At 40.8% G+C, this 16,445-nt stretch overlaps 1 protein-coding gene across 2 annotated transcripts in view; it reads right to left on the bottom strand.

The window, feature by feature from the left end:
- Nucleotides 1–10,970: 10,970 nt before the first annotated feature.
- LOC125245415 (NLR family CARD domain-containing protein 3-like) overlaps nucleotides 10,971–16,445 on the bottom strand; it is a 67,098-nt gene continuing 61,623 nt past the window's right edge. For both annotated transcript variants that reach the window (XM_048155988.1, XM_048155989.1), the window contains 2 exons: nucleotides 12,524–12,570; nucleotides 10,971–12,251 (listed from right to left, as the gene is read on the bottom strand). In XM_048155988.1, the coding sequence (XP_048011945.1) occupies nucleotides 11,734–12,251; nucleotides 12,524–12,570 (565 nt within the window). In that variant the 3' untranslated portion in view covers nucleotides 10,971–11,733. The remainder of the gene's footprint in view (nucleotides 12,252–12,523; nucleotides 12,571–16,445) is intronic.

Raw genomic sequence — 16,445 nt, 5'->3', positions numbered from 1 at the left:
TAGTACTGATCTGGCTAATTTTCAACTCCGGAGAGCTCTGGGTCACGAATCTCCACATCTAGTGCACCCAATAGTATCCAGCTGCAGACCCGCAAGCACCACAGTTTCAGAACCGCAGCCACAGAACGGAAGTGAGGGGCGGGGCTTAAACAGTCATATTTGCGTTAGTTATACATGTCATTTTCTTTTGTTAAATATAAGTTGTTTTTACATGGATTTTGATGATGATCGATGTCTACAGTATTTAACAACAATACTTTTAAATAAAGTCATTTTTCTGTTCATATAGGCCTAATATGCATAAGATATCATGATGTACAAAGAGCAAAATTTTAAAACAGCCTATGCTTAATGTCAATGAATGGATACAAACACAGTAGTGTATGCTGTGAGTATATAGGCTACAACTATACGCCGTTTTTATTTTAAATAATTTCCTCCATGTTCCAAATAATACTTAACGACACAGAGTTTGAGAAGATTTATTTAAGTTTTTTTGTATTAATTCAAACACTCATATCCTCACTTATGAAATAATGTGATTGTCAAATAACAAGTTTTTCGATAATCCTCTGTCCACATGTCTGTGGTCAATGCGACTGTGCCATCCTTCAACAAAGTCTTAAGTTTCTGTACTAAAGCTTCCCTCTTTTCTTCTGCCATGTCAGTGCACCTCTTTCGCAATTGTCACATGGCGGGGAATAAGAGTTTACGGGAACCCTCCCATACACAGCCCCAACATTAATTAGTTCTTGCACCAGCTCTTCAAACCCCTCGCCATTTACGAAATTAAAAGGCCTAATATCTTAACAGCAAAAGTTGACACACTTCTCCGTCATCATTTGTTTCACCTTTGCAGGGATGAGTTTTGATGCTGTAACAAATGATTTGATTGTAGGTTGATCCTGGGCACTGGCAGGTGTTGAACAGCTTCGATCAACATGCCTTATCAGCGACAAATTCCCTGTCGTTTTGCTGTCGTACTTTAAGAGAATGTCGCATTTTTTGCATTTCGCATAACCCACTGGCTCATTATTCTCATTATGCACATGGTCAAAACTTTTCCACACCTCAGACTTTGCTTTAGTTATGCAGCCCTTAGTCACAATGCGAAGGCTGAGGTTCCTTTTTCACAGATGTTTAATGCACTCATCCACATAGACACCAATATAGACATCAACACCGTAGAACTGAGTAAAAGGATGAAATATACAACATAACATCAGTCACACATTCAGTTACATGGAAAAAAAACATATCACATAAAACTCGCAAATAAACAGAAAATATATCTACATACCACTTTTCCCTGCTTGTGAGCTAAGAGAGGGGATTATATCTTGAGGATTCTTGGTTGGATGGCTTATGATTATAGAGAGAAACACCTTTAACGATGTTTACATCATTCCATCTCTTCATGTAGATGACAAAACAGTAAGTGACGATGGAATAAAATATAACCAAAAAAGTCTTAGAAAGAATAAATCTTGCACAAATAAACAACAGTTCAGTATAGAAATCACAATAAACGTTATAAAATAGTCAAAATATACAAAATTAGACTAGTCAAAAGTAGCTTTAGCAAATGAGTGTTCAAGTATACAAGCGCCATCTAGTGGAAGAGCTTTGTGACAGCAAATACATCAGTTGCTGGTGCAACCAAAATGTAATCGCCAGAGGCAAGCCTCCGTTTCACCTCCTCAGCATCCATTTTCGCATCTTTCTCACGCTAATCGAAACGCATCACATGGCCGCTCATTTACCGCGCAAGCCCAAATCTGGCCAGAGCCTGTGTAAAATGATAGAAATTAAGCCTTCTTGTAATCTTGTGTTACTAATATTTATTATGAATGTTATAAACAACCAAACCGTAACAGCATGAGGGCAGATCCCTCAATCTTAGAATATAAAACTCTGACAGCACTGCTTGGATATTATTACTAAAACTGCTGCATTGTGAAAAATTATACTTTGGATGTGTGCTCATTTGTTTGTGAGATGTATATGATCATATACAGTTTTACAACATAAACGCTGCTCAGATTGCATAATTTTTTGAAGAATGATGATGGAGAGCAGATCATTCAGAAGAAATGTGATGCATACAATGGACAATTTATCAATATTTAAAGGTGCCCTAGAATTGAAAATTGAATTTACCTCATCACAGTTCTGTACATGGAAATGACATACAGTGAGTATCAAACACCATTGTTTCCTCCTTCTTATGTAAATTTGATTTGTGCAAAAGGCCTCTGAAGAACAGGTGAATCTTAACATAACACCGACTGTGACGCAACAGTGGGGTTCATTAATATGTACGCCCCCAATATTTGCATATGCCAGCTCATGTTCAAGGCATTAGACAAGCCAGTATTAACGTCTGGAGCAGCACAGCCGAATCAACAGACTTTATGCAGGTAAGCAAGCAAGGACAATAGCGAAAAATGGCAGATGAAGCAATAATAACTGACATGATCCATGATATCATGATATTTTTAGTGATATTTGTAAATTGTCTTTCTAAATGTTTCGTTAGTGATGCAAAAACTTGAGAAAATGAGATCCAGGCAGTTGATGACTTTGAAGAAAAATTATTTATTTATTTCAGTTAAATTGAGCCTCACACACAAACTTCAATCAATAATGAAAATATTTAATAAAACCAAAAGGTAAAATAACAATCAGAAATCGAACATCTATGATAATAACATTCTGGAATCTGAGTATAGTAATCTAGAAGAAAATCATTAGAAGTGGCGCCATGAGACAGCAAATTGCGAGTCAAGATAACAGGAAAAAGGTACCTATTGACAGAATGAGCCAGGTTTTATACCTTAAGATTGGGAAAAACTTACAACACACCATTCCAGGCCTTGTTTGAATAGATAAGAAAGGTCAAAATGAACTTTCCGTTGTTTTGGAGGATTTAAAGAAATTCATGACATTTTATGATTTCCTGCTATCCAAACAGTCATTGGGTAATTTTTATGGTCTCGTGACAGTTGACATTAACAGATGAAGTAAAAACACCCAAAAATAGCACCCCAAAAGGGTGGATTAACACCTTCGTCAGAACAATGGAATAGCAAAGTTACATTTTTCAAAGATCCCCTTTCATTTGAATACAGATATACAAAATATTATAACATGTGATCACTTCTGAGAACATCTACGTTTGGGTAAAATTTGGCAGGAACCCAACTTAACCACAAATGTTACCAAGCCCTCTTAACCAAGAAAACTTAAAGTTCACTTGGAACTTCGATGTCACAGAGTTCAACAGGTGGAAGAAACACAATGAAGATCAAAATAACAAAAGAGCATAATAAGGAGTAAATATGGTTATACTTGACTATACGTGATTATATGTGAGTAATTAAGTAAGATTATATGAATACTTCAAATCATAAGTAGCATGAAAAATCATAAGCAATAAATGATAATGAATGATTAATATGAATATGAATAAATGAAAATGCATAAATGAATAAATGAATATTGACCATTTTGGATACACCAGTTAGCATGTTGCTAATGTACTGTTAAATGTGGTTAAAGTTACCTTTGTTTCTTACCGTATTCACAGAGACAAGAGCCATGTCGTTATTTTCATTATTAAACACTTGCAGTCTGTATAATTCATAAACACAACTTCATTCTTTATAAATCTCTCCAACAGTGTGTAATGTTAGCTTTAGCCCCGTTAGCCAAATAAACACTATACTTACATGATCTCATATGCTGCATGATGAATACTTTGTAAAGATCCATTTTGAGGGTTATATTAGCTGTGTGAACTTTGTTTATGCAATGTATTACAGAGTTGTGAGCTTGGGGGCGAAGCATGAGCATTTAAAGGGGATACGTGCTGAATCGGCCCATTTGTAATGATGCCCCAAAATAGGCAGTTAAAAAATTGAATAATAAAAAATCTATTGGGTATTTCGAGCTGAAACTTCACAGACACATTCAGGGGACACCTTAGACTTATATTACATCTTGTGAAAAAGGGTTCTAGGGTGTTAATTGATTTAATGCTTTTGTGGACAAAAAGTGCTGCTTTTTGTTTTTCAATAGACACTCATGGACATTTTAGTGCCACAGATTGGATTCATCTCACAATCTTATTTCATTATAAAGATATTGTAACGAGGCGGGACTCTGGAAGAGATCCATTTGCAAGCTTTATTGAAAGTGAGTGTGGTCGTACTGGCAGGGTCAAACAGGAGCAAACAGGAGCAGCAGGGAAAAGTCAGAATCATGGTCAGGGTAGAGGCAGTAGATCGAGGCAGGCAGATATCATTCACAGTCCAGGAAACAATACACAGTTCAAAGGTATGCAGCAGAGAATAATAAACGGGTAACCAGACAGGATCGGAAACAGATAGGCAGACAGGATATAAATGCTCGGAATTGCAACATATGTTAACAAGACTTCGCGAAGAGGTAGTGTGTATGTGAGTCCTTTATAGTCCAGATGATGTGCTAAGCTGTATGTAGCGACAGGTGATTGGTGTGGAGTGTGTGCATGTGACTGGCAGAGAGGATGATGGGAAATGTTGTCCGGGAACTGACAGGAACTGATGGTGATCGTGACATAACGCCCCCCTTCTGGAAGGCGCGTCCTTGCGACGTACATGGCACAGATAGGGAGGGGGGTGGGTGCACTGGAGACGCAGACAGGAACGGGGTCTCCAATGCAGATCCAGGAACTCAGGCAGCCACGGTGGGTCAGGTGCCACGGGCAGCCATGGCGGGTCAGATTTCACGGGCAGCCATGGCGGGTCAGGTACCACGGCCAGCCATGGTGGGTCAGGAGTGTCAGGAAGCCACGGCGGGTCAGGTGGCTTAGGCAGCCACGGCAGGTTAGGTTGTTTGGGCAACCACGGCAGGTCAAGTGGCTTGGGCAGCCACGACAGATTAGATGGCTTGGGCAACCACGGCCGGTCAGGTGGTTTGGGCAACCACTGGCGAGACAGAGTCTGTAAATGACCACGGTGGGTCAGAGTCCATAAATGGCCATAGGGAGTTATAGTCCGTAAACGGCCATAGCAGTTCAGAGGCAGTTGCTGGCCGTGGCCGGGCAGGGGTCCCACCCACAAGCTCCCCACCCTCAGGTATATGGCCCCACCCAAAAAAGTACTTGGTGATTTCAACGGAGGCCGTGGCGGGTTCGTGGGCAAGGAGCTCGGGTAGTGCCGGCAGGGCAAGACGCTTGGACGACGTCGGCAGGGCAAGACGCTTGGGCAGAGCAAGAAAGACCTCTGGAGTGGTCTCTGGGCCCACAGCAGGCTCTGGGAAGGCCTCCAAGCCCTGAAAGATGAAAGGAGCCTTCTTCCTCCTCTTCCTCCTCTTACGTGGACGAGGCGGTGGCTCTGTGTTCACCTCCTCTGTGGACGCTGCAGCGGGCGCACGGGCTGGAGCAGGCTCTGGAGCAAACTCACTGGCTGGAGCGGATTCTGGAACAGACTCACTGGCTGGAGCGGGCTCTGGAGCGGACTCAACGGCTGGAACAACCCCTTTGTTCACTGACACCGAGGGGGCAGCCATCTTGCCCGTGGGCACTGGCGAAACGGCCATCTTGTTCATCGCATCCAGGGAGGTTGAGTGCGCTGCAACAGGTGAACTTGAGTGCGCTGCAACAGGTGAACTTGAGTGCGTTGCAAACGGCTAACTTGAGTGTGTTGCAACAGGCGAAATTGAGCGCGTTGCAACCGGCAAACTTGAGTGCGACGCGGCCGGCTGGCTTGTGGCCGTAGTGACCGGCTGGCTCGAGTGTGGAACGGCCGGCTGGCTTGTGAGTGAAGCGGCCGGCGGGCTTGAGTACGAAGCGGCCGACTGGCTTGAGAGCGAAGTGGCCGACTGGCGTGAGAGCGAAGCGGCCAGCGGGCTTGAGTGCAGAGCGGCCGGCGGGCTTGTGTGCGGAGCGGCCGGCGGGCTTGAGTACGAAGCGGCCCGCGGGCCTGAGAGCGAAGCGGCCGGCGGAGGCTTAGGAATGTCAGCCGCTCGTACTGAAGACAGCGGTGGATCAGCCACACTGGAACGCAACCCTCTCCGCTCCCGGACAGATCCAGAGACGTGACATGACTCTGGGTGATCAACGGAGACGTGGCGTTGCTCTGGGCGATCAGTGGCGACATGGACTAGTGTCGTTGTGATGGTAGCCACCATCTTGTTAGTGTCCACTGGCGCGGCGGCCATTACGTGATTCAGTGTAGCATCGCCTCTCTCCGCGACACCCACAGTGAGCGAAGAGCCAACAGTCAATAAAGCATAATCCATAAAACCGCTGAGTGATAAACGTGGTCCTTCTTGTCTTAGTTTATTTTGGAGTGGCTGCCCACATGGAAAGAACCTATATGTGGATATATGCGCATATATGAAACCTATATGCAGTGTATATGTACATATATGCTGCATATATGCACATATATGATAATATATATGCTGCATATATGCTCATATATACTGCATATATGCTATATATATGCTACATATATGCGCATATATACTGCATATATGCTATATATATGCTGCATATATGCGTATATATACTGCATATATGTGTATATATGCCACATATAGGCAAAATTGAGGTGCATATATGTGCATATACAGGAAATATAGGTCTCCTGTATTGCTTCTTCATATCCATATATATGCCCTATACATACAAGATATGTCTTCTATATAGCTAATGGCAGGATCTGGTCATTTTGTAGCTCATATCTCATTTTTGACTGTCATACATGATGCCTAGCTCATATTTTCTATTATCAAGGCAAAAACTAAGAATTAACGAAAAAAATTATGCAAGAACTTATGTATGTGCGAATGTAGCAGTTATGTATTTAGACAATTATTTTGTGATTCCACTTGCCATGACCATATTTGGGGTTTCCTGCCGCCATGCTGACTTGGGGTGTTGACGCACTTTGCTGCTTCCCAGTCTGCATGAGACATCACAGCGGTAGGTCGCACAAAGTTTTTGCGGTGATTCAATTAAGGCCATGTTTCATGTAACAGCTGAATTCGCATGATATATTTGTATGATTGTAATCCAAAACCCCTCTGTGATGTACATTCAGATGTTTCGTTGATTATTTTTCTTTACTTAAGTTACTTTTAATATCTCTCTTTCTCAGCGTTGTGCGTTGCTGCCGCATGCTGTTTGTATGCTGCACAAGTCCTCATATATTGCCATTTGTGTTATACAGAATAAAGTGAGGACCTGATGGCAAGATTTTTCGCAGTCTGTCTTTGATTACGACACAACGCAGAAAACACACCGCTACACGAACACGTGAAATTGGTCCCACATGGAAAAAACGTATATAACATATATGTTTCAATATAGGTTTGATATAGGTTTTTAATATATGTGACATATATAAAATTGGCCGTTTTCCTATATTATGTGTACATATATGTGTATATATATATATATATATATATATATATATATATATATATATATATGTGTGTACATATATGTGTACATATATGTGTACATATATGTGTGCATATATGTGTGCATATATGTACATATATGTACATATAATATAGGAAAACGGCCAATTTTATATATGTCACATATATGTAAAACCTATATCAAACCTATATTGAAACATATATGTTTATATAGGTTTTTTCCATGTGGGTGGTTAATGCCATCACAAAAAAAGGCTATCAAAGCACAGTCAGGCAGATCAGAATAATAAGCAATGTCCAGATATTCACCAATATATTCCTCCAAAGATCGTGTACCCTGTGTACTCCATAATAGCAGTTGTGTAACGCTCATACCGGACCAGTGTTCTCCAGAAAAACTGCTGGATCGTTGTGGCGGCGAAGTCTTCTGTAACGAGGCGGGACTCTGGCAGAGATCCATTTGCAAGCTTTATTGAAAGTGAGCGTGGCCGTACAGGCAGGGTCAAACAGGAGCAAACAGGAGCAGCAGGGAACAGGCAAAATCGTGGTCAGAGTAGAGGCAGTAGATCGAGGCAGGCAGATATCATTCACAGTCCAGGAAACAATACACAGTCTAAAGGTATGCAGCAGAGAATCATAAACGGGTAACCAGACAGGATCGGAAACAGATAGGCAGACAGGATATAAATGCTCGGAATTGCAACATATGTTAACAAGACTTCGCGAAAAGGTAGTGTGTGTGTGAGTCCTTTATAGTCCAGATGATGTGCTAAGCTGTATGTGGCGACAGGTGATTGGTGTGGAGTGTGTGCATGTGACTGGCAGAGAGGATGATGGGAAATGTAGTCCGGGAACTGACAGGAACTGATGGTGATCGTGACCGATATGAAGTCCCATTTTGATTTTGCGTGTTGTCATTTTCACACCCGAAACAAATTACAATTACTGGTGCTGGAGCATCTATATCGTAAAAAAGACACCGTAGATTAACCTTTAAAATTTTCTAATAATAGTAACTTATTTATTAATATTTTAGTATTTGCGTTTACACTTGGCATTAATATGCAATCACAGTGATCCGATCAAGCAGATCAGATCATTAGCTAATCAGGACACAGTGTGTTTATATTTGATCACATTAAAGTGGCCTCTGTATCTGGATAACTGATCGGATTTCTGTTTCCCGCACAATATTTAAATTAAGAGCATTTGAAAGGCAGACGCTTCAAATGGCTTCATAGTGTAAAACAACTTTCACTTTAGTCTCTATCAAAGCAGTGCATACAGCAGAGTTTTTGTGATTTATTCCACAAAAGTACAATCGATCACAAATAGAGAGCTTAATCTACCAATTTAAGTTTCCCAACATTAATCATTTCGATGCATTTCATGATTGAAAGAAGCGTGCAAGCATTTGTATTGTTTGTTTAATATGTAACGGCAGAATCCAAACACTTTGTACATTCTTTTATTTCTTTAATACAAACAGTATACAGCAAATAAAATAGTAATGAATAGTACAATTATATAATAGTATAAGTACAATAATATAATATCATAATAATATATTGATAATAGCATATAGTATAATTCTAGTATAACAGTACTTTCAGCACTGTAACTTTGCAGATACTGTTTATGCTCAAGCAGCAACATTACACACTAAGTAAAGTAAAAAAAAAGTGAAATCACATTGAACCACCCCTTTAAGGAATAGTTCACCCAAAAATGAAAATTTGCTGATAATGTATTCATCTTAAGGCCATCCAAGATGTATATGAAAAAAAAGGATAGTCTTTGGCAGGACAGGAAGTCTCTAGGGCGGGTCGGGTGGCTCAGAAGCTTCGGGGCGCCATGGCAGGCACAAGTGAAGTGGCCAACTTGACTGAGGTTTCAGGTGTGGCGGCGGCCATCTTGGCTGAGGGCTCATGCATAGTGGCGGCCATCTTGAGACTAGGCTCTTGAGTGGTGGCCATCTTGGGATGAGGCCCTGGGATGGCCTCAGTGTGCGGAGGATGGTTTCTTCATTCTACGCCTTCTTTTGGGCTGAGGTTAGCATTCATCTTTGATTGAGTTCTGAGGGTGGATCAGGATCTGGACAAGGCTCTAAAGTGAGGATGGTGGGTCCCAGGAAGGTTGTAAAGTTCAGATAAACAATGAAAGTCATACTCATCTGTGATGGAATTAGAGGGAGAAAATTATGACAAATTTTCTATTTGTTTTCATCAAAATTTCATTTTCAAAGAGGTTTGAATATGAACAGGGCTATAATGCTCACAGCAGTTCTGGATTTAACTAGATCAGATACTCCCAGCATTAGGCAGAGGAGGATCAGTCTCTTGGAAATGGTGAGAACACTGCACTGACAAGCTCTCCTCAGATTTCCTTGAGGCTTGTGTAGCCCTGGTTACAATGGGCTAAAAAGGAAATAAAAATATGAACAAATCACCATTTAATGGCAAACTATTAAATAATCTATTGATGACAAACCTACTCTTTGTTGATGAGTCGGGAAACTTCCCTTCTTATAGCTACTTCGCACTTCTCCTCAACTCTTTGTCTTTGTGTGAAAAGCTAGCCAACTAACTAACATTACAGTAAGATTCACAATTATCAGTCACCTAGCCAAAACGAAAGTTACTTGTCATAAAAGTCGGTTTTAAAGGTGCCCTAGAACGTTCTTTCACAAGATGTAATATAAGTCTAAGGTGTCCCCTGAATGTGTCTGTGAAGTTTCAGCTCAAAATACCTTTTAGCTTTTTTTAAATACCTCATAGCTTTTTTTAAATATTTTTTTTAACTGCCTATTTTGGGGCATCATTAACTATGCACCGATTCAGGCTGCGGCCCCTTTAAATCTCGCGCTCCCTGTCCCCGCTGGCATGGGCTGGGCTGACATATGCAAATATTGGGGTCATACATATTAATGATCCCGAGTGTTACGTAACAGTCTGTGTTATGTTGAGATTTGCCTGTTTTCCGGAGGTCTTTTAAACAAATGAGATTTATATAAGAAGGAGAAAGCAATGCAGTTTGAAACCCAATGTATGTCTTTTCCATGTACTGAACTCTTGTTATTCAATTATGCCAAGGTAAATTCAATTTTTGATTCTAGGGCATATTTAAACTTCAGCAAATTTGTTTATAAAATAAGATATAAGCTAAAACTATTTTAGAAATCATGTAAACTCATATCTCTACTTTCACAGCTCACTAGCAACATCGCTAACTTTTGTAGTCTGGCTGACTCCGGTGGCCAACTACTATTAATATAATTATATAATGACAAAATACAACCAGAAACAAATGTTCAGTCTTACCTGTAATAGGTCATTTTCTTGAGACCTGTTTTCAATTGTGCAGCGATTTGTACAGCCCCAAGCAGCACACAAAGCAGGCATTTTTCTCAATTCCAGTTATGAGCGTTATGGGAACGTTGCCCCGCACAATATGGCGGCGCCGTTGACATACAGACCAGCAGCCAATAGGGCATCTAGTGTTTATTATAATGTCTATGCTCCTGACTGCTTTGTCGGACAAAACGGCGGATTCACCGTTATGATTGGTTAGATCGCTTGTCAATCAAACTCACAGCAAAGGGTCAATTAGTAAAAACACTTTAATTTAAACACATTATCACACTCGTTTGGGATCCAGAAAAATGAAAGGTTGGTCTGATCATGTGATCCCAGTGATACCAGCCTTTACAATTTACAAAATATAATAAAATGACATTTACTACAAAGCATGTATTATTGAAATGTTAAACACTCTGTCATGTTCAAAACACAGTGAAAGATAAAAGTATCTGGAGTTCAGGGATATTTATTGACACAAGTAATCTTCTATGGAAAACAATCAAAGTATTATACAATAATACATGAATAATTCATCATGCCCCATTAAAATAATAAAACAAACATTTAAAGTACATGGGTGAGAATGAAACAAATATAATGACATGTTCTTCATGAATCATGTTTGTGAAAAACACTTTCAGCTGAAAGGTAATTTTGACAGTAATAATAGAGATTGATATGACAATAAAAACTGATTTACATCAGAATACGTAGAGACTGAGAAAAGAACAGACACACACACACACACTTGTACAGTATATGTGGTTTACAGGGACTCTCCATCGGCGTAATGTTTTTTATACTGTACAAACTGTATATTCTATCCCCCTACACAATCCGTTTAGTATGTTTTTTAAACAATTAGGTTCATGAGCCTGTGTCCTCATAAATGAGCTCAAAGCATTATGGGTAGAATCTCTCTACAGTCTTTTCTGATTCATCAACACAGTTTCACCGATCCATAAACAACCCTAATCCCAGGATAGAGCGGTTGAGTGAATGTGGTCTGGACTGTGTGGATGAGGCTCATTGTGTCTCTAGAGACGCTGTAGAAGGACAGAGTTCCTGCACTGTGATCCACATACACTCCTATTCTATGCCTGATGGACTTTACAGGGAGTTCAGTCTCTATCTTATTGTGTCTGAATGAGTATCTGGAGGAAGAGCAGATCAAACACCAGGACTGATCATTATATCCAAACACACACTCATTACCCCATCCCTTCCTGCTGATGCTCTTATATGACACTGATAGATCCACACCACCTCTCCACTCAATCTCCCAGTAACAGCGTCGATCACTCACACTCTCTCTACACAACACCTGAGGAACATCAAATCTGTCTGGATGATCAGGATACGACTGAACTGTAAGAGTGTTAGTAATCACTCTGTTCCTCTCAGACAGACGGAGGTGTTTATTCACTGTGTTTGGATCCAGAGTGAACTGATGGTAATCTGATGGAGATAAAACAGGAATTATGAATCTGATCTTTTAATCTACAAAAAATATTTTTACAGAAACTTTCTATCTTATGTATTTGGTTCAGATCTCTGACAAGTTAATTTAGGATTTTTCACAAATTAATATTTCAGAAGTAAATCATAACTTGATTTAGGATTCTTACAAATCTCATCTCATCTTGAGTTCAACACTCAACTCTCAGGTCTGTTACCAAACAACCAACTAGTGTGTGTGTGTGTGTGTGTGTGTGTGTGTGTGTACATACATTTGCGTACTCCTGCTGTAATCCTGATCTCTCCTCCATGATCCACACTAAAAAAAACACACACAGTGTCACAGTTAATCAGTAAACACAGTGGCTCTCCAGATGAATGGGAATAAAGTTATCAATGGGTCTGTTGTGTACAGCACAGTTTGCAGTTGCACACAGTGGACTGTCGACTTAAATCTGCTTACAGCCAGAGACAAAGTCACGTCCATGCTGCTAAAGGCTATTTTATTAATCTAATATCTATTAATATAATATTCCATACATTTTTATAACAGCTTTGTAAATAGAGAATTATTATATTTTAGACATTATTAGACAGATCATATATATATATATATATATACATCAGCAGATACATGTAATCAGCAGAGTTGCATAGAGACAGATCGTATTTAGTATAATCTGAAAACCACGCCCACCGGGGGGGGAAACAATCCAACCGTCTCCATTCACTTTGTATAGTGTGAGGCTGCCTCTTTGTCATTTCTGACTTATTACAAAAAACAGAACAATGTCTAAAAGCTGTTTATGTGACCAGGTGTACAGCAAACAAGCTAAAAAAACCCCCCAGAACTAAGTTTTTATAAGCTGTCTGTCACAGTTCCCATGTCTCCTGGACTCCATTTCCCATGATCCTCCTGTTTCCACACCCGCACTCACTTCCCTCGTCTTCTCCCCATCATCACGGATCACCTGCACCTGGACTCCCTCATCAGCACTGCCTATATAATGGACTCACTCTCTTCACTCCTTGTCTGTTCTTAATGTTATTCTACATGTGTTTTGGTTGTACCTTCTCCCTTGTTGTCAATAAATGCCTGTTTATTGTGGATCTCCGTGAACAGCTGGTCTCTGTAACCACTACACGTAACACTGTCGACTCCAAAACACGAAAGTTTAAGGACACAAAAATGGATACAGGTAGTGAGAAGGGCGCAACAGGTCATATTACTATAAAAACTACTATGGAGGGTAATGTAATCAGCATCAGGTTATGCTAAACAAACAAAGAAAAAAAACATGAATTATTTTTAACCATGTCTAAGAATTAGTTTACCCGTCCCTGAATACATTCCCCTCCTATGCATTTCTTATAGTGATATGACCTGTTGCGCTCTGTCTCACTGCCTGTATCCACTGTCTCTAAATCACAAATTCACAAAAGGACAGTTTGCTTTCAACAGCACTTCCTAGAATTCTTTTTTTCCTCTTCTATCTATTTTAATAATTGTTTATGCGTACTGATATTCACTATGAGTGGTTTTGCTAACTATAACACTCCAGTCTGTGGAAGTAAAGGTAGAGGATGGGGTTTATTGAAAGTACCACAGTCATTACAGTTCAGCGTGCCCGATGTACAAAGCGATGCACGTGTGCTCATAGACAGTCATGCTTCCAATTCAGATCCATTAGTTTGTGAGGGCTCAACCACTAATCATGAATCCGATGCTTCAGTAGAGCCACAAGGTGCGTTTTCGTCTACCCCATTCCCTAACGCACAGCCCCCAGATGTAATCACTGCAATGACAGACATAATCAGCCAAGTCGGTCAGCAAATCGCTGACAGTATTGTCACCAGACTCAGCCCAACACACACAGTTGACACAAGTTGAGTATGTAGTACCTCCAAAAATGTGACAGCAGATGGATCAGCTTTACGAATGCTGGACCTACTACAAAGCCAGTTGTCCATTTCCAGAACTGTGAAAGAACCTCCTAGCTTCAGAGGTGAAGTTTCTGATACTGTTGACTTAAGTGAATGGATTGATATCATGAGAGATTACATAAAACATAATAACTTGAAAAAAGAGCAACAAGCGGAGGAAATTTTGATCTTAGAGGCAAAGCAGGAGATGTGGTCAAGTTTGGCATAAGGAACAGTGAAATTGACATTGTGCAGAACCCTGATGCTATCTTTAGTATTCTCAGGAAACACTTTGAAGCTTCTCCCTGCTCTCCTCTCCTGCTGGCTGACTTTTATACCACCTTACCCAGACCAGATGAGGATGCTTATGAGTACTGGCTCAGGTTAAACCGTGCAGTTGACGTTGCTGCAGAATGTTTGAAAGAGCAGGGTAAAGTGTTGGATTGTCCAGGTACAGAGGTAACCTGCATGTTCATCAGATGCTGCCCTTGTAAAGAGCTTGCCATCACTTTTCGATCTAAAACAATTTATGCATGGTCTGTGCGAGAAGTTCAAGATATTTTGAATGAATATCACTCCGAGACCAGTCTTGTATCTACAGTGAGACATGCAGCGCCCACTAGAATTCCTGTGAACAGAACTGAAGTGGAACTGTCGACAGCAGCACTTCCGTCTACTTCTGATGTCCAGCAGTCTAAGTCTTTGGAAGCTTCTGCATTAGAGTGAGTCATGAGCCTGTTGGAAAAAGTCCTGTTAAAGGAGTCCACCAGCAAAGAGCCAAGTCAACACCCAATGTAAGTCTGCCTTGAATAAAAGGACTTAATGACCTGCCATGCACTGCCTGTTCGAGCCCTGATCATTCTGGCCTCACGCATTGTCGTGACAAAAAGTTGTGCTTCCAGTGTCAACCTCCTGACCGCTCACGCTTTGTTTTTCCTGAGAGAGTAAAATCTCTGTCTTCTCAAGGGCTGGAAAAAAGAAGAAGATCTACACTCAAGGGAGGACAGTGTAGATCATGAGAATTTTCCTCCCAACCAGTGTTGTATGAATCATCCTACCTCAGTTTATAGTCTTTCTAATTCTGTTGAGCCTGCTGGAAAAACTGTCATCTTTCAGAACATGCACAGAGTACAAAGAATTGATAGTCTGTTTTACACTCCTGCGACAGTATGGGGCGACCTTCAACTGAAAGCTATGGTTAACAGTGGCTCCATGGCATGCACGTTAAGTGAAGCTGCTGAACGTTGCTTATTGCAGCACAAGCCAGATTTACAAAAAGCTCCCTGCCAATGATGTTGTCATAATTTAGACTGGGTAAACTCAGCCTGATCTGCCGGCGATTGGATGTCGCCCGGCAACTCAGTCTGGAAACCCGTACATTCATTTCTACTGCTTCTGTTACACTTTTGCGGGAACAAATCACAGACTGGCTTATCCACCTTGCTCACTATTGGCGGGTATAACACGATGACGATAGAGAAGTGACGGCAAGCACGACCGTCAATCCAATTCCTTTTAACCTCTCGACGATGGTGAATGACTTCTTTAGTTTAGCAAACAAATCGCTCAAGTGGGTGTAAATACCACTCACTTTCATGTTTTTTTTTTTTTTGCACAACCTACAAAAATCGCTCAATGCCATTGCTGCTTCTGCAAACCGCTGATCAATTCTACAAACCAATACAAACTAAACCTGTCTGGAATTTTTGCGTCGCTCTGCAAAGTACGTCACCTGGATCGTTGATCTGATTGGTTCAAGGACTATCCAATTGCGTGAATAATGCTCGTTGATCACGCCTCTTGTGCAGTAGAAAATACATACAGACTCCCCAGACCAATGTTCTATTTTAAATTGAGCTTGGTCTGGTGACAAGTCGTAATTGATTGTGGTGGACAACGTGTTACCACAAAAGTGATGTATGAATTTCAAATCTAAGTTTATGTCTGTAAGATGGTTGTTCCAGTTTTAGTCGTTCCAGGTCAGACTGACGATTTGATCCTGGGTAGCAACGCTATCAAGTGGCTGATTCAAAAAATGAAGGAAACTGACGGATACTGGAGACTTGTGTCCAGCCCAGCTAACTCTGATGATATTGAATGTCACCAATTCCTGTCTCTTCTTTCAAATATGGAACAATGGAATGGAAAAGACATTTCTGACAAGGTGGGCACAGCTAAGTTGAAGGAGAAAATAACTCTAGAACCACACCATAAGCATCTTGCTTGGGCTCAGCTTTCTGAGTCAACAGCTGTTTCTGTGGGGAGCACAGT

This window comes from Megalobrama amblycephala, linkage group LG14 (assembly GCF_018812025.1).
Source record: "Megalobrama amblycephala isolate DHTTF-2021 linkage group LG14, ASM1881202v1, whole genome shotgun sequence".
NCBI classification, from domain to species: domain Eukaryota; kingdom Metazoa; phylum Chordata; class Actinopteri; order Cypriniformes; family Xenocyprididae; genus Megalobrama; species Megalobrama amblycephala.
This window is presented reverse-complemented; position numbering and strand designations above follow the sequence as displayed.